The sequence below is a fragment of the Lupinus angustifolius genome, chromosome LG13, assembly GCF_001865875.1.
Source record: "Lupinus angustifolius cultivar Tanjil chromosome LG13, LupAngTanjil_v1.0, whole genome shotgun sequence".
Classification (NCBI taxonomy): domain Eukaryota; kingdom Viridiplantae; phylum Streptophyta; class Magnoliopsida; order Fabales; family Fabaceae; genus Lupinus; species Lupinus angustifolius.
In genome coordinates this window covers 3,383,219-3,399,297 of record NC_032021.1, presented here as the reverse complement: position 1 = coordinate 3,399,297, position 16,079 = coordinate 3,383,219, and the positions used below count along the sequence as shown (strand labels likewise).

The following is a 16,079-nucleotide window of genomic DNA, read 5'->3' as shown; positions in this document are numbered from 1 at the left end:
AAATCAATACATTGTTGGTAAAATATTTGCTCTTGCATTCAGTTGTCATAAATATTAAGGTTTGAATTGTTTGGATCTTAATTGAATGGGCTATTTATACGGCATATGTACAGTGTACAGAAAAGCCCACAATATTTTTGTGGTGGAAAAGCCCAATAATAAAGCCCACAAGAGTAAATTCCCAAATCTGAAGACAGATACAGAATAGGATTAGGGTTTAACGCTCTCACTCATTTTCATTCATTCTCTCACACCAACTCTCCTCTCCCTCCCAACCCAACCCCAAAAGCGAAGCATGGCAACACCACCAGCGACGGCGGCTACGGCGGCGAAGAGGAAGCCGGTGTTCGTCAAGGTGGATCAGCTGAAGCCAGGCACAAATGGTCACACGCTAACTGCGAAGGTTGTGTCCTCCGAAGCGGTGAAAAACGCACCTATTAGAGGAACTCGATCGTCGAGTCTACTCGCTCGTCCTTCTCGCCCTTCACGCATCGCTGAGTGCCTCATAGGCGACGAAACCGGCACAATTGTATTCACTGCTCGCAACGAACAGGGTAACATCTTTTATTTTGTTTCATTTCCGAGCATTGTTTTCATTATTAGGAATAATTGATTCAATTCCAATTGATATTTTTTATTATGCTATATCATTTTTTAGAGTTGTTGCTATGTTGCCTTAGTTGACTTTTAAATAATTAGTTGGTTACTTGGTTCGTTTTATTGTTTTAGAAAATCTTAGCCTTTCGCACACAAACAAAAGAATATTTGGTGTTAATCATTTATGATATGTTTGTATGGGGATTAATTTATAATCTATTGTACTTGAATTGAGTTTGGAAATATTAGTCACTTAGTTGGGGTTGTTGGTTTTATTGTTATTTCATGTTTGAGAAATTCGTAGTCTTTCCCGCACCAAGAATCCTTATCCTGACTCAATTAGGGTGTGATAAGCACAGATTAGTTAAGCATTTATTCAGTAGTTTATTTTGAAATAAGCTAAAAGTAGCTTGTTTTCACAAGCTTCTCATAGAGGGGTTTATTGGAAGATTAAAAGCTTATGAAAATAAGTTGTGTTAAGCCCAAATAAGTTTTCCATTACCTCTTCCAAAGGCCCCATATATGTATGACGAGAATGGATCGGAGCCTCCACCAAACCCTAGACAAGGATTTTATCATGGGCTAATCTAGACCTGTGAACTTTCAATCCTTGTGTTATTTTCTTTTTTCCACTTGATCACATGACTGAAGAGTATATATTTTCATGTGGCACCTCACCGCACCTCACATGTGCATAGATAAGGATAGGCCACATAGCTTAGACGACTCACATTGAACTACTGCATAAACAAAATAGTAGAGAGAGTTAACTCACATATTTGAGGTGTTGCATATTGAATAGTATAGTGCATGAACTTTGACCTTCTCAGAGAGAATATCCCTGTTCGAATATAATTACGATTAATCAGTATTGACAACTCATCTTGGTTACCTGTTCTTTCAAAAAAATGGATTTTGCCCTTAATATTGCGAAAACTAATGTTTTCTTCTTTAGTTGATAGTACGTCTCTCCTGGTCCTTGCTAAATGTCTTCTGTTCATGTATTATTATAACATTGATTGGTTATTTACGTTGGCCTTTTTTGTGCAGTGGATCTCTTGACTCCAGGGTCAACTTTAATTTTGCGGAATGCAAAGATTGACATGTTTAAGGGATCCATGAGGCTAGCAGTTGATAAATGGGGTCGTGTTGAAGTCACCGAACCTGCAAGTTTTGAGGTTAAGGAGGATAACAATCTCTCTTTAGTTGAATATGAGTTGGTTAATGTTGTTGAAGAGTGATTTTAGCTTCTGGGATTTACTCCTTTTTTAGTTACCAGAAGTTCTAATTTATACATTGACCATTTCATGTGGTACAGTCTTGTTTTTCTTTACCCTACTTTATGTGGTAAATGCCATAAAGTTTATATTAAGTTTGCAAATAGACCAATTTTGATGTGCTTATGCTCAACACACGAAGTAAATATTCTTATGTATTTCCTTGATATAATAATTTATCATGCCATTAAACAAATCATTTGGAAGTTGTCATGTAAATGCTATTCTGAACTCCAAATCCGTTGCTCTTGCATCGGAAACATCGAATTATGAACTGAACAGACTGGGCGCCTCTTTATTCTAATGTGTTACAGACTTTACAGCCTATACAATTGATTTTCAATTTTAGTATTCAATTTTTATAGCTGGTGACACTGATAAAATGTAATATTTTTATATTTTATCTAAGCTTACTATCTATAACATCAAACATACCATTGTGTCTATTAGGCAACGTACCATTATTGATTCTTTTCCATGAAGTACTGAATGCTTTTTTTAGTAACTACCTTGTTTGGTCTTGTCTAAGTGAAAAAAGTAATGCACCAATTGTGTGAATTGGAAGAAATTATGATGTATCCTGAAAGGAGGAAGAGGAATTGAAAAAATGATAATTTTTTTTAATGAAACGAGGAAAATATAGTGCAAAATAAAGAGGTGGTGATAAAAAAACTTCACATCTGCTAAAAGTCGAGCAATGCCATGCACTGTTTGTTACAAGTGCCACAACAGAAACTGACTCAAATGAGTATTGATGGATGAGAGAAACGACAGAGCAACTAAATTTTATGATATTTGAAAAATTGAGGCAAAAAATTTCCTAATAAAAATTTTAGAAACTAATTTGTGCTGTTAAAAAAATCGATTAATGCTACAACATCGGATTGCATGTGATGTATCGGTCATTGTTTGTTTGGCATCGGCAAAATTTGGACTATTTTCACGGCTCTCAACCGCACAAACAGGTCACAATAAAATGGATAGTTATTGGAGTGTAAAATTACTCTACCACAAAACAGAAAAGGAAAAAAGAAACTTATTCAACAATCACGATATAAGTAGCAAATCCCCTTTTTATGTAAAAAGTATCTAAAGTAGCTCCACAAAAATTCAACTAAAGTGAAACGATACAGAGTGCACACTTTACAGTACAAAGATAATCGACTGCAAAATGAGATGGATGCTTAGAAAAGCCTCCAGAGTAGATGAATCACAATTCTGAGAACAACTGGTGGCAAACGAACTTATAATAACAAACTCGGATACAATTATTGGAAACACTGATTCTGCGACCCAAAGTTGCTTTTAGGGGTGGTTACAGATCTAGATAAGGAAAACAGGAAATCAGAAGTTGAATAAAATGGGAGACGGAAAGCCGATATATACAGTTAAGAGTTCAAATATCTGAGGCTAAAATTATGTTAACTACATAAACAATCCAACTTCGATGACCATGACAAGTATTTAGCGTTGTCTAGTTATCACTTATGACCCCTCTCCTGAATGTTTTCAAAGAAGTAAAAGAAAAACATCTCGGACTGCCTAATAGACACAATGATAAACAAATGAGATGAGAATCATTGAAATCTGATTAAACAAATGAGATGGGAATCTATATGCCTTAGTTACTAATTGACCGTATAACATATCAGGAAAAGAATGATTTGCATCCACATGGTTACTATGACAGAATTTAAAAGCGCAATCACATAAGATAGACATGTACAATAATACTTCAAATAAGTAAACATAGTAGGTATGTGCTAAACTGATTTCTAGAGAAATTATTATGAGTGCTGAAAAGTACATTATCTTGGAATACATTTTATCATTAATTTCTTTTAGATTATGAAGTGTTTATATAATGTCAGAAGAACCCACCAGCAAACAGTGCCCACTATTTTTTTTGATTCCTGGATCGTGACAACTGTTTTCAAGATGCATAAGCTTCGGAAAATATGATCCATAAATAGAGGCAAATGACAAACAATGTAAACTAAGACATACAATAAATCCAGGATGGCACAAATGTGCTCTAAATAATTTAAATAATTAGTTATAGATGTCTAGCATTATTCCTCACAATGATAAAATCTTTTGTTTAAAGCTCAACACCAAATTACGGAAAGGCCATGTCATCCCAACTTTGCTTCCCGATCTTCAAATAGTCTGCTCTTGGCCTACAAACAAAAGGAGTGTGTACCGCTTCACTAAATGATTTGACTGGGGGAAACAGGTGATGCAGGGAATAAACTAGTCCATAAATCTTAAGTGCAGCATTAATAGCTATAGAAACATAAGCTCAAGCCCCAGTTAGAGGAACTGCCTTTTTCCTAAGAATACAATATTTGATTACTTATACATGTTATTTTGACTGCACCATCATATATTGAATCTAAAAGGACCCGGGAATTTAATGAAACATACCCGAAAAATAATTGTAGAAAGAACATCAAGGAATCCTAGACATGTTCAGCTACCTAATTCAAAAGTGAAAATCCAGTTGTCAGGAAATCGAATAAACAACCTAGCTGACTAGAAGAACAGAACCACACACATTAAAAAAAGGAAAAAACTTTCTAGTTCTAATATTCTATTTACAACACAATTGTTTAGACTCTTCTACAACACAACACCCCCTTCTAAGAATCTTATACAAAATAGCATGAAAAAAGAACAATCCGGCGTACAACTTTCAACCAGTTTAGACTCAACAGTGATAATAAAGCAAAGCAATTCAAAATACAAGTCACAAAGGCATTGAATTGAAAATGTAACATAAATAAAAAAAATTGAGTAGCGGAAATGAGACAATACCATCAGGAAGCCAAGAATAACCGCGGCGTTGAGAAACGGAGAGCATCGAAGTCATGAGAGCAGAAGCTGTAGCAGTGTGATACGGCATCATCGATTCCACACAGAAACTCAATTCAACAGGTAACCTAATCGTATAACATGTAACCAATGCTCATATAAGTGTAATTTCGAAAATTGAAACAAAAACATAGGTTCAATTGAATGCAATGAATCTCTGCTGTGTATCAATTACCTGAACGTGGATTGGGATTGGGAGATAGGTTTATTGGAGGCCATGCGGAATGGAGAACGAGCAGGTTTTGCTTCCGAGGCTACACGAAACGCAGAGCGGACGGCGGAGCTTGAGCGGAAAATCGACCTGGCGGCGGAAGAGGAGGCCATGTTCGTTATCTACGATGGCTTGCTTCGTAGGGTTTTTGGTTTTGCTAGTTCAAAACCCTTCGGTGTGTGGTACAATGAAGCTGTGCCTCTTGATGGTCTCGGTTTCGGTTAGAGCTCAATGGGCCTGGAATTGTTTTTTCCCTTCTTTTTTTGTATAACTAATGTATCCCTCCCCCTGTATAATTATAATGATTTGTATAAGAGTGTAAAATCTATACAGTGACAGTGTAAAGATTTATACACATGCATATTGTCATTCACCCTTCATTTGAATTACTTTTTTTGAAAAGTCAACAATAATTAAACATCAATAGCATCAATGGTGGATGATACAATGACAGTGTATAAATCTTATACACTATCAGTGCATACGTCCTTTTCTCTTTGTCTCAAGGATTTAATATATATACACTACCTGTGTAAGTGATTTTTACACTGTTAATAAATCTCCACCGTTCATTTGTTAGCTACTATTGACTTTCAAATAAAAGTATTACAAATCAATGGTGGATGATATGCTGACAGTGTAAAAAACTTTACACTGTCAGTGCATAGATTTTAAACTTTTGTATAAGATACATCTATTGTATCAATTAACTATTGTTACTTTACAAGAATACCCTTGAGCTTATCAACCTTATTTCAATAGAATAAGTTTTCTATCCCAATCATCCACTTGATTAAAGAAATACATTTAAGTTAAAAATTTAATAATTAAATATTTTTATGACCCAATCATAAGTAATAATACATGGAGTAACACGCTTTTTGGGATAGAAGATATCATCTCGTTTCTCAAATTAGAGTTAAACTGTAATTCTCAAATCAAATATGAACCATAATCTTCAAATCATACACAGACGTTGAACCATAACCATATGGACCTTAAATTAACTTTCGATGATAGTGTTAGATGGAAAAAAGAAAGTATCAACAAAAAGATTCCGCAAACATAACACGTAGTATATCAATGGTCGTAATGTTACCAACTCCTTGCACAATATAAGCAAATATGTTATTTAATTTACTTTCTCAACGAGATTCCATATACACAAAAAATACTAATTGTATCGCTTGAGTGACTGCATCAAAAGTTATGTTATAAAAGTACAACATTTCATATTATATTGAGTGGGTATCTGAATCAAGATTGGCATATTTCCTTTTATTTGTAGATTTATGTTTTGGTTATGAATGAGTCCTTCACTCCCCGACTGCAACACTTCCTTTTCAACATTAAAGTCCAAATTGGAGATAATGGTGTTTCTTTGAAAAAATGACCATGCCATTGCATTGAATATGTTAAAGACAACATAATAGTAAGGTAAAGATAAACTACTGATAAGTTACCTGCACCCAATGAATTTATCTTTGGAATAAATTGATATACCACGTAGAAGGAATATGCTCGAATATCAACAGAATTTTAAAAGTCAGCTAAATCATCAACCATCTAAACAATAACCTTATATCCAAAGGAAGGCACGATGTAAAATATATATTTTTCTTAATTTTGCCAAAATGTTGTATTGAAAAGTATCAACTAAATACTGTTCAGACACGTACAATAAAACAAATAGGAAAGCACCCCCACGGGCATCACTCTTCCCTATAATCTGGATTCTCCTTCAAAATTACAAAACCTTCAAGAATTGGGGAGATGGGAATATATCTGCAGAAAAATAACTGTTAGTATCAGAAAGACAGCATGAGCCAGTCAAGAAATTAAGGAAATGGTACATTACTTTTCTGTTGCTAGCTCTGCCCTGTCTCCAGCAGCCAGAAGGACAGGGGTGGAGTGGGTCTGGAAACCAGTGATTGTTTTAGGACGACCTGCCTGTCCAACAACATCTACTGCTTGACCAACACGAACAGGCACTGATAAAGGCTTTAAGTTCTCATCCACCGTCAACAACATCCTCGGCTATTGCAAGAAAAAATTAATCAGAGGTTGGCCTTAAAAAATGAATTTTGGAAAGGAGGGATGGGGAAGTGGGAAAAAGAGTAAACCAGTGTAAAATAGCAAATGAGACTGAAACAAACCTGCATTGCCAAAACAAGGAAGTAGAGTACATAGTGGTATTTTCCTAACACGATTGCTTTCATATCAAGGCAAGCATGCAACATGGTAATTAGTCCAGCAAGCGCTGTCCTGTAAACAATGAAAAGGAATAACAATAAATAGAAATTACTATAGTAAAGCTGTACTTGCCATTTTTAAGTCACCAGATAAACTGGTTTGCCGGTGGACAACACATGGTTTAATGTGGAGAAGGGTTTACTTACGGTGATAGTAGGAGGCGATCAGAATGATATGGATTAAGCGTTAATAAACCCTTTCCCAAATGCACAAGACCTTGGGCAATTCGCACCTGTAGATATATGGTAAAAGAAAATTGATGGCCATAGAAATGCTGGTAAGTTTAAAATAAGGACAAATTAGACAAAAATGTCATACACAAAATAGAAGACTGGTATCCTTGTAGTAATAGCTTGATAGATTGCGAAGCATGCCAGCAATACGGGCATTGTTGGTTCCAGCTCCTAACAAACCCAAGGAGATTACAGCTGCCTGTAGCATACAAATTATTATTTCAGATATCAAAATAGTACGCAAGAGATGGGCCACAATGATTGAAGTAGGCTCTAACATCTTACCATTGCTACTTCGGAATCAGTATCATGGCTAAGCCTGCTTAAGGTATCCATAACATTGACCTGGCACAAAGGATTAGCAAAAGTTTAAAAGAAAATGACATTGAGCCACAAATGTAATAGAGTACTTGGTGTCTTGGCCATCTTTTCCGAGCAAATTAAACACTACCAAGAGTGATAAACTGCTGGGAAGCAATTAATTTTACCTTTGGATTTGAAATACAAAGTAGACCAAGTGCCAGAGGAACCGCTCGGCGAATATTTTGCTCTCCATATTGTAGAAGATGTTCTAAAGATCGAATTGCCATCTCCACACCTAATTCTTCAGCCATTGCTACCATAGCAATTCCAAGCACAGCAGGACCCTGGTGAGTTTCACCTTTGTCAAGATGTTGTGAACAGTGACCCAATAGATTTTGAACCTGCATGGGAAAAGTGTCAACAGTAGTAAACATAAAAGGCTGCAGAAGAGATTTTCATTACATTTTTTTTATAACTAATTCATCATAACATTGTACCTTGAGAACATTCCCAGTTCCTGCATAGGCACATGATAGTAGTGTCATGTCACAATACTTCCTAATTTTTTCATTGAAAGTCTTGGAAACTTCGGCAGTTGCCTCCACACTTTCCTGTTGTCACAAAGCACAATTTGAAGAGTTAATATGACATAGCAATTCTGACCTAACTTAAAATCAAAATTCCTCACAATAAATTGATATTTACAATTAAAGAAATAAGGTTTAAAAGGAGACAAGGAGATAAGCTCTTGCTTAATCAGAAAGAAATGAAGAGACAACTATGACTGTTAAACATCTAAATACCTGCTTCCCAAGATATAAAAGACCTAAACCAAGAGGTAAAAGTCGTGTGAGGGGCTCTCCCAACTCTGACTCACTCCGGTCCATTAGAGCGAAGATAATTGCTTGGGCAACTTCCTCATTGCAAGAACCCACATAGATCAAGCCCAACGAAATTGCAGTGAAAGCAATCACGTCAAGTGAAGCTTTGGCATCATTCAGTATGGGTGCTAATTTGTAACGTAACTGAAACAAGCAAAAAATAATTCACGACTTCTAACATTCGCAAATAATAAAAAGTCAAATGTATCTTGGCATTATTACTGGAAGAAGATTCCAAAAATATACATAGAAAAACAGCTCACCTGTTCATTCTGGGAACCTGCATATGCAATTCCCAATCCCATAATTGCACCAATCCTGATTGAACTGTCTTCCTTTTCAGTATACTCACCTAGAAGTGCCATCGCCTGAAAAGGAATCAAATAAGATCTAACATAGAAACCAGAAAGATATTTCATACTGAGCAAAGGGAAGATGAAAAGGAACTCACGGGATCACAGTCATTCTTGATACTGCTGTTGACAATTCCAACTCCCAATAAAGCACCAGCAATGACATGATTATCATTACTATGGAAGTACTTGTCAATTTGTGCAAGACCAGAATCAACATCCCAGAGCAAAATCATACCCTGTTATAATAAAAAAAATATAAGTCAATAATGTAAAATTACTACAGTTCATAAATAGGAAAATTGATGACTCAATAAGATAATACTTACAAGACTAGCTGCAGCACTAGTTTTCCCATGTTCCTTATTTTTGAAAAGCCAATTTCCAGAAGAAGCACTGCTAGAAGAGTCTGATGGGACAGTCATTAACTTATCCTGCAACAATAACATAAAAGAGGGGAGAAAGTAGAAGAGAAGAGATCAGTAACCAAAAGCACAATAAACACACTATCCTGAATTATGAAGTATACTTTACCTGTCCAAAGCCAGCATTTACAAATGCATTAACAAAAGTGGCAGCAAGGTTCTGTCTAGCTGAATCAACACTAGCACCGGCACTAGCCCGGCCGTCGAGCAAGTGTGCCTAAGGAAAACCAAGCAGAGTAAAGGGCAAGTTTTAGAGCAAATATAAGATTGCACACAAGTCAAAAAACAGGACTACTAGAAATAGAAAAAACTGACATATGGACCATTATCACAATCACATATTAATTCCTTAGCCTACACAGACTCTTTCAGCACTAGATTGACTCAATAGTAATGTCATTGCTGTCATTTTGAGTAATACATACAAGAGTCTTTTTCAGAGTGCAAGAAGCATCACAAGAAATAGCTGCTGGTTTAGCAGGGCTTCTCAACAAACAATTAGAGACTGATACTTGAACTTTAAGTCACAGCAAGGAAGAATTGCAATAACATCAAGAAACAACAAAACCTGAATTATTGCAATTTAAATAGAAGACAGTCACATTAATCACAACCAAAATAACAAAAATAACTTCCATTATTAACCTAGGCTATCTTGTAGTAAGGCACGAAATTTGCCCAAGGGAACCCTACACATCATAAACATTGTTCCAAAATGCATTATGAATTGTCAACAAAATTTCCTTTGTAAATTGAAAAATACTGTTAGAAGGTTATAAATCAATTCGGAGGCAGGCAACTAAAAGTAAATATAGTAAGGCAATTCAGAAGGAAGGCATTCATTTCAACAATGGGAGGATAACAAAACAAAATCAACTGTTCCACATGATTATCAACAAATATCCAAGTAAAACAAGCAACTATAATGCAAGCAGCAGAACTAATATATGCACACTAAAAAATAAAAATCATTATTCTGTAACATACCCTTGTATCAAATTAAAACAAAATTTAGTTAAATAAATATTAAATTTCAGGGAGACGTAAAACTCTACAAGCTCTGGGATTGTCCAACTTAATCAAGTAAGAGTAAAAATATCATCAAAATCACACCTTGTATATATCCTCTGGGGACTTTGGCTCCATAACTTCAATATCACGGGCAAGTGTCAGATACCCTTCACTTAACTTAGAATTGTTTAAGATTTCCTGCAATGCTTCTCTGTCCTCATCATTGGCTACCATCTCCTCATCAAGCTCAAAAGTAATTCCCTGCATGCAAATAATAATCAACAGAACAAATATCCATCAGGGAAACCATACAGAAAGAATCACAAATATCTGATAGTGTCATCTTCCTCCATCTCTGTCTCCCTCTAGCATTATAATTTATCAACATTGTCTTAAACAAGCTAAAAAGAGTGAGCACTTAGCTTCAATGTTGAATAACTTATGTGCAACAGTAAACTCCAATAAACACTCGTATTTAGCAAAGAAAGATCGAGGAGGTCAAAATAGCAAGCAATTAAACTTCAGCTAAGATAAACTCATAGCCAGGACTTACATGACGTCCAAGCATGTAACAGAATTGCTTCTTTCGCAGCACATCATCACAAGAAGTAAACACCTGCCTCACATACTGTAAACAATATTGAAAATCGTTAGTTTTAAACAGCAAAAACATCTAAGGTACAAAGGATAGAAATCATTTCTTTTACAGGACAACAAAGCATGAAACTATTTAACTGCAGGTACAAGATTAAAACATTTGTGATTGTGAATTTTCTTAATGAATAATCGCTAATAGAGAAAATCAAACACAAATTAGTCAGACAAGACTCGAAGGACAAAGAATTCAAGTATCACACCTGCATATTATCCAGGAACAAAGCAATTTGGAGTGCATTTGGATATTGCTCAAATTTTAGATAGATCAAATAGGCAATGTCCAAGACTAACATATCATCTGGTCCGGGAAGGTATCTGCAAAAAAAAAATAATAATAATAATAGTAAGTAACTTGATGGGCTGCAACACGAATGGAGTTTACCATAAACAACAAACGAATGGAATATTCCAAGACAACGAAATTTATAACGCAAATTCATGTTTAAAAACAAAATAGCTTGTTTCTATAGAAACCTCATATAGCAAGTAAACTTCATCCAATAAACATGTGCATTCTAAAATACTTTCCTAAAAAAATTATCAAACCAAACTAAGGAGCTTCAGAGCCTCAGCTACACTATCATTCCAATCGATCATGCCAAACCATAGCTAGAGGTCCAACTTTTGCCTATCGGTCAAGATAACTACAGTTTCCATTCCTAAAGCGTAGAGCACTTCACTGCTTAAAGAGTTTAAGAAATAGCCCAGGACATCACTTAACTATTAAATAATTAAACTACAATGACTCAGGATATCTATAATAGCGACACCATAGAAGTAAGGGAAAAATAAATGACATTGAAAAAAAATAAAAGACATTAAACACAACAGATACCAAAGATCATATGCGATGATAAACTATCATTTCATCTTTGTCTGCAACTGTTCTGAATTTAACTGAATTATTTTAAACCCTGCACTTACCTAGCGGAACTGGTGAGATATATGCAGGTCCTTTTAAAATTAGTCTTGTCAACATGTTCAATCAACATGTCAAGATCTTCAACCTAGCATTAAACATTGATCACATGAAGAAGCTCATCTCACCAGCTGAAGTAGTGAATACACAAATTAAAACATAATCTGGCATATTACCTCCATCAGAAGATCTACTGCTTCAGGCTCTGCATTATGCTGCAGCACAATAGAATTTTGAAATCAGTCAATTAATAATAGTCTTCCTCTCAAATATCCCATTCCATCCTTACAATTTCTTGATCCAGAAGAACGTTATATATTTACCTTCATATGAAAAGCAACTATTTGTTGGACGAGTTCCATGAGTTCCTCTATGGGGGATTCATCAGTCTGTCCATGGACCAAAAAATTAAGAAAACAATTTTTAGATTAAGTAGGAATTTGAAAACAATTAGAAATTGGAAGGTAAGCTAAATTCACAATAGTTAATACCACTGAAGACAAATACAAATAAAAAGGCCATTTGATATCTAAGCAACAATATCATATTGCACACTAATCTTCATTGGTACAGTATTATCATTAATTATTGATATTGGTTTATAACAATGGGGCACCAAGGGGTGTACAACTTTACCTTTTTCATAAGAAAAGAAATATTATTAGAAATGAAAGGAGAAATCTAAAAGAGGATGAGAAATCTTGACAGGCACAAAAAGAAACACCTAAAAAACTCAAAAGGGGCATGCAGAAAGCATGCCACTCTCTCTGCACATACCATAGTAACACCGCTTAAAAACCCATGGGATTTACACCAGAGTGACTGCAAAACAGAACACTGCCATGGAATTTTGCCATTTTACGTCTGAACTTAGTAAGTAGGAAAGAATGCAAGTCCAAAGGGCAAATGCAAGATTCCAGGAAGATACTAAACAATCTATTCCAAAGAACTTTTGCTGCCGAACAGTGTACAAAAGTGATGTCCATTTTCAGAACATGAACCACACATTCTGCACATATTCAAAGCTAAAACAGTTAGAGATTTGTGCTTCATGAGCATGTCATTGGTGTTAATTTTATTAAGGACAGCAGTCCAAACAAAATATTTAACCTTAGGAGGAGCTTTAGACCTCAATATGGGTTTCCACAAAAGAAAAATGTTGAGTTTTGTGAAAGTATCAAAACAACGAACTGAATGTGAACATTCTGAGGGATCAAGGAGCCAAATTCTTGAATTGGAAGGAGAGGAGAGACTAGTGGAATCATTTCAGACCAAAAGAGAGGGTAGATCATAACCTCTCTATCATGCATATTCCTGAAGAAATGGAGATACCAAGAGAGATTATCTTGGGATAAAACTGACAAACAAGGGCATTATGCAAAGAGGAAAGACGAAAAAGTCTTGGAAAGATTCAATGAAGGGGGTATTACAAACCCATATGTCTTTCAAAAAAATAGTACGAGACCCAGCCCCAACTTCAAGGAACACTGAGAGGCAAAGGAAGGTAAGCCCTTCAAAATATGCAAAATCAATTTCCAAGGACTAGCATGAATGCCTCCTCTTACAGGGTTAGTGTCTCACCCACTCGGATGCAAACCGTATGTAATAGTTATTACAAATAACTTGATACCAAAGAGAGGATGTTTGCAAAGGAAATCGCCAAAACCACTTAGCAGACAATGCCTTATTTTTAGACACCAGATTATCAAGACCCAACCTCCTCCTTCTTATCCTTACAACAGACTTCCAAACTAACAAGATGGTAGCTCCTGTAATCACCCTCTGACCCAGTCCAAAGAAAATCCCACATAACTTTATCTTTTGGGCCACTGCCACGGGAATATGGAAGAAGGATAGGAAATAGAGAGGAGTACTGGCTAAACAAGACTGAATAAGCGTGATCCGACCACCCAAGGAAGAAACAACCATTCCAGCAATCTAGCCTCTTGGAAAAGCACCACAAGATCCTAAAGCACATGAATTGCCTCCCAACAGGATGCAAAGATAAGTGAGGGGACACTGAATAATTTGGCAACCCACTAAACAAGTGAAAGAACCTAAAACTGATTTTCTTCGTTCACACATGCTATACAACATTTAGAAAAGTTAAACTTACAAAGCAAGATAGCCTCAACGAAGTTCAAGGTTGACAAAGTATTAACAGGAGAGTCAGCATCAGGTTCCAGAAAGGAAACTGTATCTTGTGAAAATGCAAATGAGAAACAAACACCCCTTGGTCTCAACCGTAAACAACCTTACAATTAGATTAATTTATACAATACTAGTTTCTAAAAATGCAATAAAGCATACATTAATGTTACACATAGCGAATGAACTTCATAAGGTAATTCATGCATACACATTACACTGAGAGTCAGTAGAGTAAAATTATTTTGTAAAGTAGCCCACCCAACCTGTCTTTTCGCATACTCTTGTGCAATTTCTCCAGCAAGATTCCTGACAACAATAGAAAACATAACTAGTAAGAAAGAGATTAAGGATAACTCATTTTCAGCCAGACTTTAATCATCCAGATTCGAATTTTTCCTACTGATGTATTTGTACTACAACAGCAGTCCATCTTCAACAACAAAATCAATGCCCAGAGAAATAAAATTCTCACCTGACATACTCATGGCCCCATGACCCGATATCACCTGATGAGCCCAATAATCTGAATTTAAGGCTTTCCTGACAGTCAATATAACACATCAGTCAAATGGACACTGTTTTGGAAAGGGGTTAAAGGTGTCTCGATGAACATTGCACTATCAAGAGCTTAAAGCCTTGAATGCAAACAGTCACCATAAGATTATATGATTTCAATTTCTAAAACAGCAAACTTACCCGTTCTCCCTCAGCAGACATTGTAAGAGCCAATACTGATAATATGTCTGCTAAGTACTTCTGCATTGAGAAAAGACAAATTAATTAAGCAGGAGAATACCTTATTATCATCTCACATAAAGGCAGCAACAAATCACACAAATAACAACACCTTCAAGTCAGACTCTGCCATAGTCTCATAATAAGCCTTCAGAGTTCCATAATGAGGACGAAGAAACTTCAATGGCTTGGGAACTGATGTCATGGAGCTTGTTGAAGTTCGAATTTCTTGTCTACAATACAAACACACATTTTAACGTCAACCCACCGTTTTTTTAGCTATAAAAAAAGTGAAGTTTCCAGGTTGAATCAAATTGTGCTAACTTCATCAATTATAATAACTGAATGGATTGAATGCCCAATTAGGATCTCATGCCAAATAAGAATCTAGTCTTATTCCTCAAAGCAATGATCTAATTATGAAGTATATGTGACTTCAAACCCTATATGACCTAATAATTAGTAACTATTTAGAACTAATAATAACTAATTACAATCCCTATATCAACAAACTGAATCTTCAAGTATAAAACTAGGCTTACCTCATGCTCTCAAGGGCAACTTTCTGCAATCCAGGGTCAGAATCTTGAACCCTCTCCACATACAACTCCAGCTGCTGCTTTAACGCCAAATCCTCATCCGACTGCACAAATAACCCGAACAAGATAAGCAATCGATTCTTCCTCTCTCTATAAAGTTAACAGATACTCGAACCCTAGAAAATGAGTAAGAAAACATCTGAAATTTTGAAATTAAGGTTCATGACTTACTAGATCTTCACTTTCCACCTTCTTCTTCGTGACGGCGTCGTCTTTGACGGTGCCGCTGGAGCTGGCTCCGGCGTCGGCGGCGCGATTAGGATCGGGAGCCATAGATTAGTGAAAATTGTGAGAGGGAAAACCGTTAGAGAGAAAGAATGCAAATATCGGAGTGGTGGTGTGAGAAAAGGATGGGATTACACAGTAACACACTGCTCAAGCTCGATTTGAATGTTTTTAAGCAGAATATTGCAGAACGGAGAGAGGTAGTTTCTTGTTGAGGAGGATTTCTTTTCTTTTATGGGCCTGTACCCAATTGCGAACAACTGAGCCCAATAGTTGGGTTCTTCTTGGGCCTAAAGAACAGTATTGTATAATTTATTTTAATAAAGTTCTAAAAGTACCATTCTCAAAAGTTTAAACCTTGTTTCACTACCAACA

General features: G+C 35.8%; 3 protein-coding genes across 6 annotated transcripts; 1 reads left to right on the top strand and 2 right to left on the bottom strand.

The window, feature by feature from the left end:
• Positions 184–2,039, top strand: LOC109363200 (uncharacterized protein At4g28440-like). Its single transcript, XM_019609373.1, has 2 exons — positions 184–554; positions 1,648–2,039. Exons 1-2 carry the CDS (start codon positions 296–298, stop codon positions 1,836–1,838), a joined length of 450 nt encoding a protein of 149 aa, XP_019464918.1. The 5' UTR covers positions 184–295; the 3' UTR covers positions 1,839–2,039.
• LOC109363244 (protein NUCLEAR FUSION DEFECTIVE 6, chloroplastic/mitochondrial-like) lies at positions 2,937–5,204 on the bottom strand. 4 transcript variants are annotated; one of them, XM_019609437.1, is made up of 4 exons: positions 4,924–5,204; positions 4,692–4,816; positions 4,302–4,354; positions 2,937–3,197 (listed from the first exon to the last, which is right to left on the bottom strand). In XM_019609437.1, exons 1-3 carry the CDS (start codon positions 5,070–5,072, stop codon positions 4,347–4,349), a joined length of 282 nt encoding a protein of 93 aa, XP_019464982.1. In that variant the 5' UTR covers positions 5,073–5,204; the 3' UTR covers positions 2,937–3,197; positions 4,302–4,346. The 4 variants fall into 4 exon arrangements, with proteins under 4 accessions (XP_019464982.1, XP_019464983.1, XP_019464980.1 ...); XM_019609435.1 differs by lacking the exon at positions 2,937–3,197 and adding an exon at positions 3,683–4,054; XM_019609438.1 differs by lacking the exon at positions 4,302–4,354 and having other exon boundaries at positions 2,939–3,197.
• On the bottom strand, positions 6,433–15,883 carry LOC109325585 (26S proteasome non-ATPase regulatory subunit 2 homolog A-like). The gene is made up of 25 exons (XM_019558031.1): positions 15,651–15,883; positions 15,423–15,523; positions 14,993–15,113; positions 14,842–14,901; positions 14,618–14,685; positions 14,409–14,451; positions 12,318–12,383; positions 12,171–12,209; positions 12,000–12,082; positions 11,276–11,390; positions 10,972–11,046; positions 10,521–10,679; positions 9,517–9,624; positions 9,312–9,416; positions 9,081–9,221; positions 8,893–8,997; positions 8,552–8,773; positions 8,246–8,359; positions 7,934–8,149; positions 7,731–7,790; positions 7,531–7,644; positions 7,359–7,444; positions 7,116–7,224; positions 6,818–6,996; positions 6,433–6,744 (listed from the first exon to the last, which is right to left on the bottom strand). Exons 1-25 carry the CDS (start codon positions 15,750–15,752, stop codon positions 6,672–6,674), a joined length of 2,664 nt encoding a protein of 887 aa, XP_019413576.1. The 5' UTR covers positions 15,753–15,883; the 3' UTR covers positions 6,433–6,671.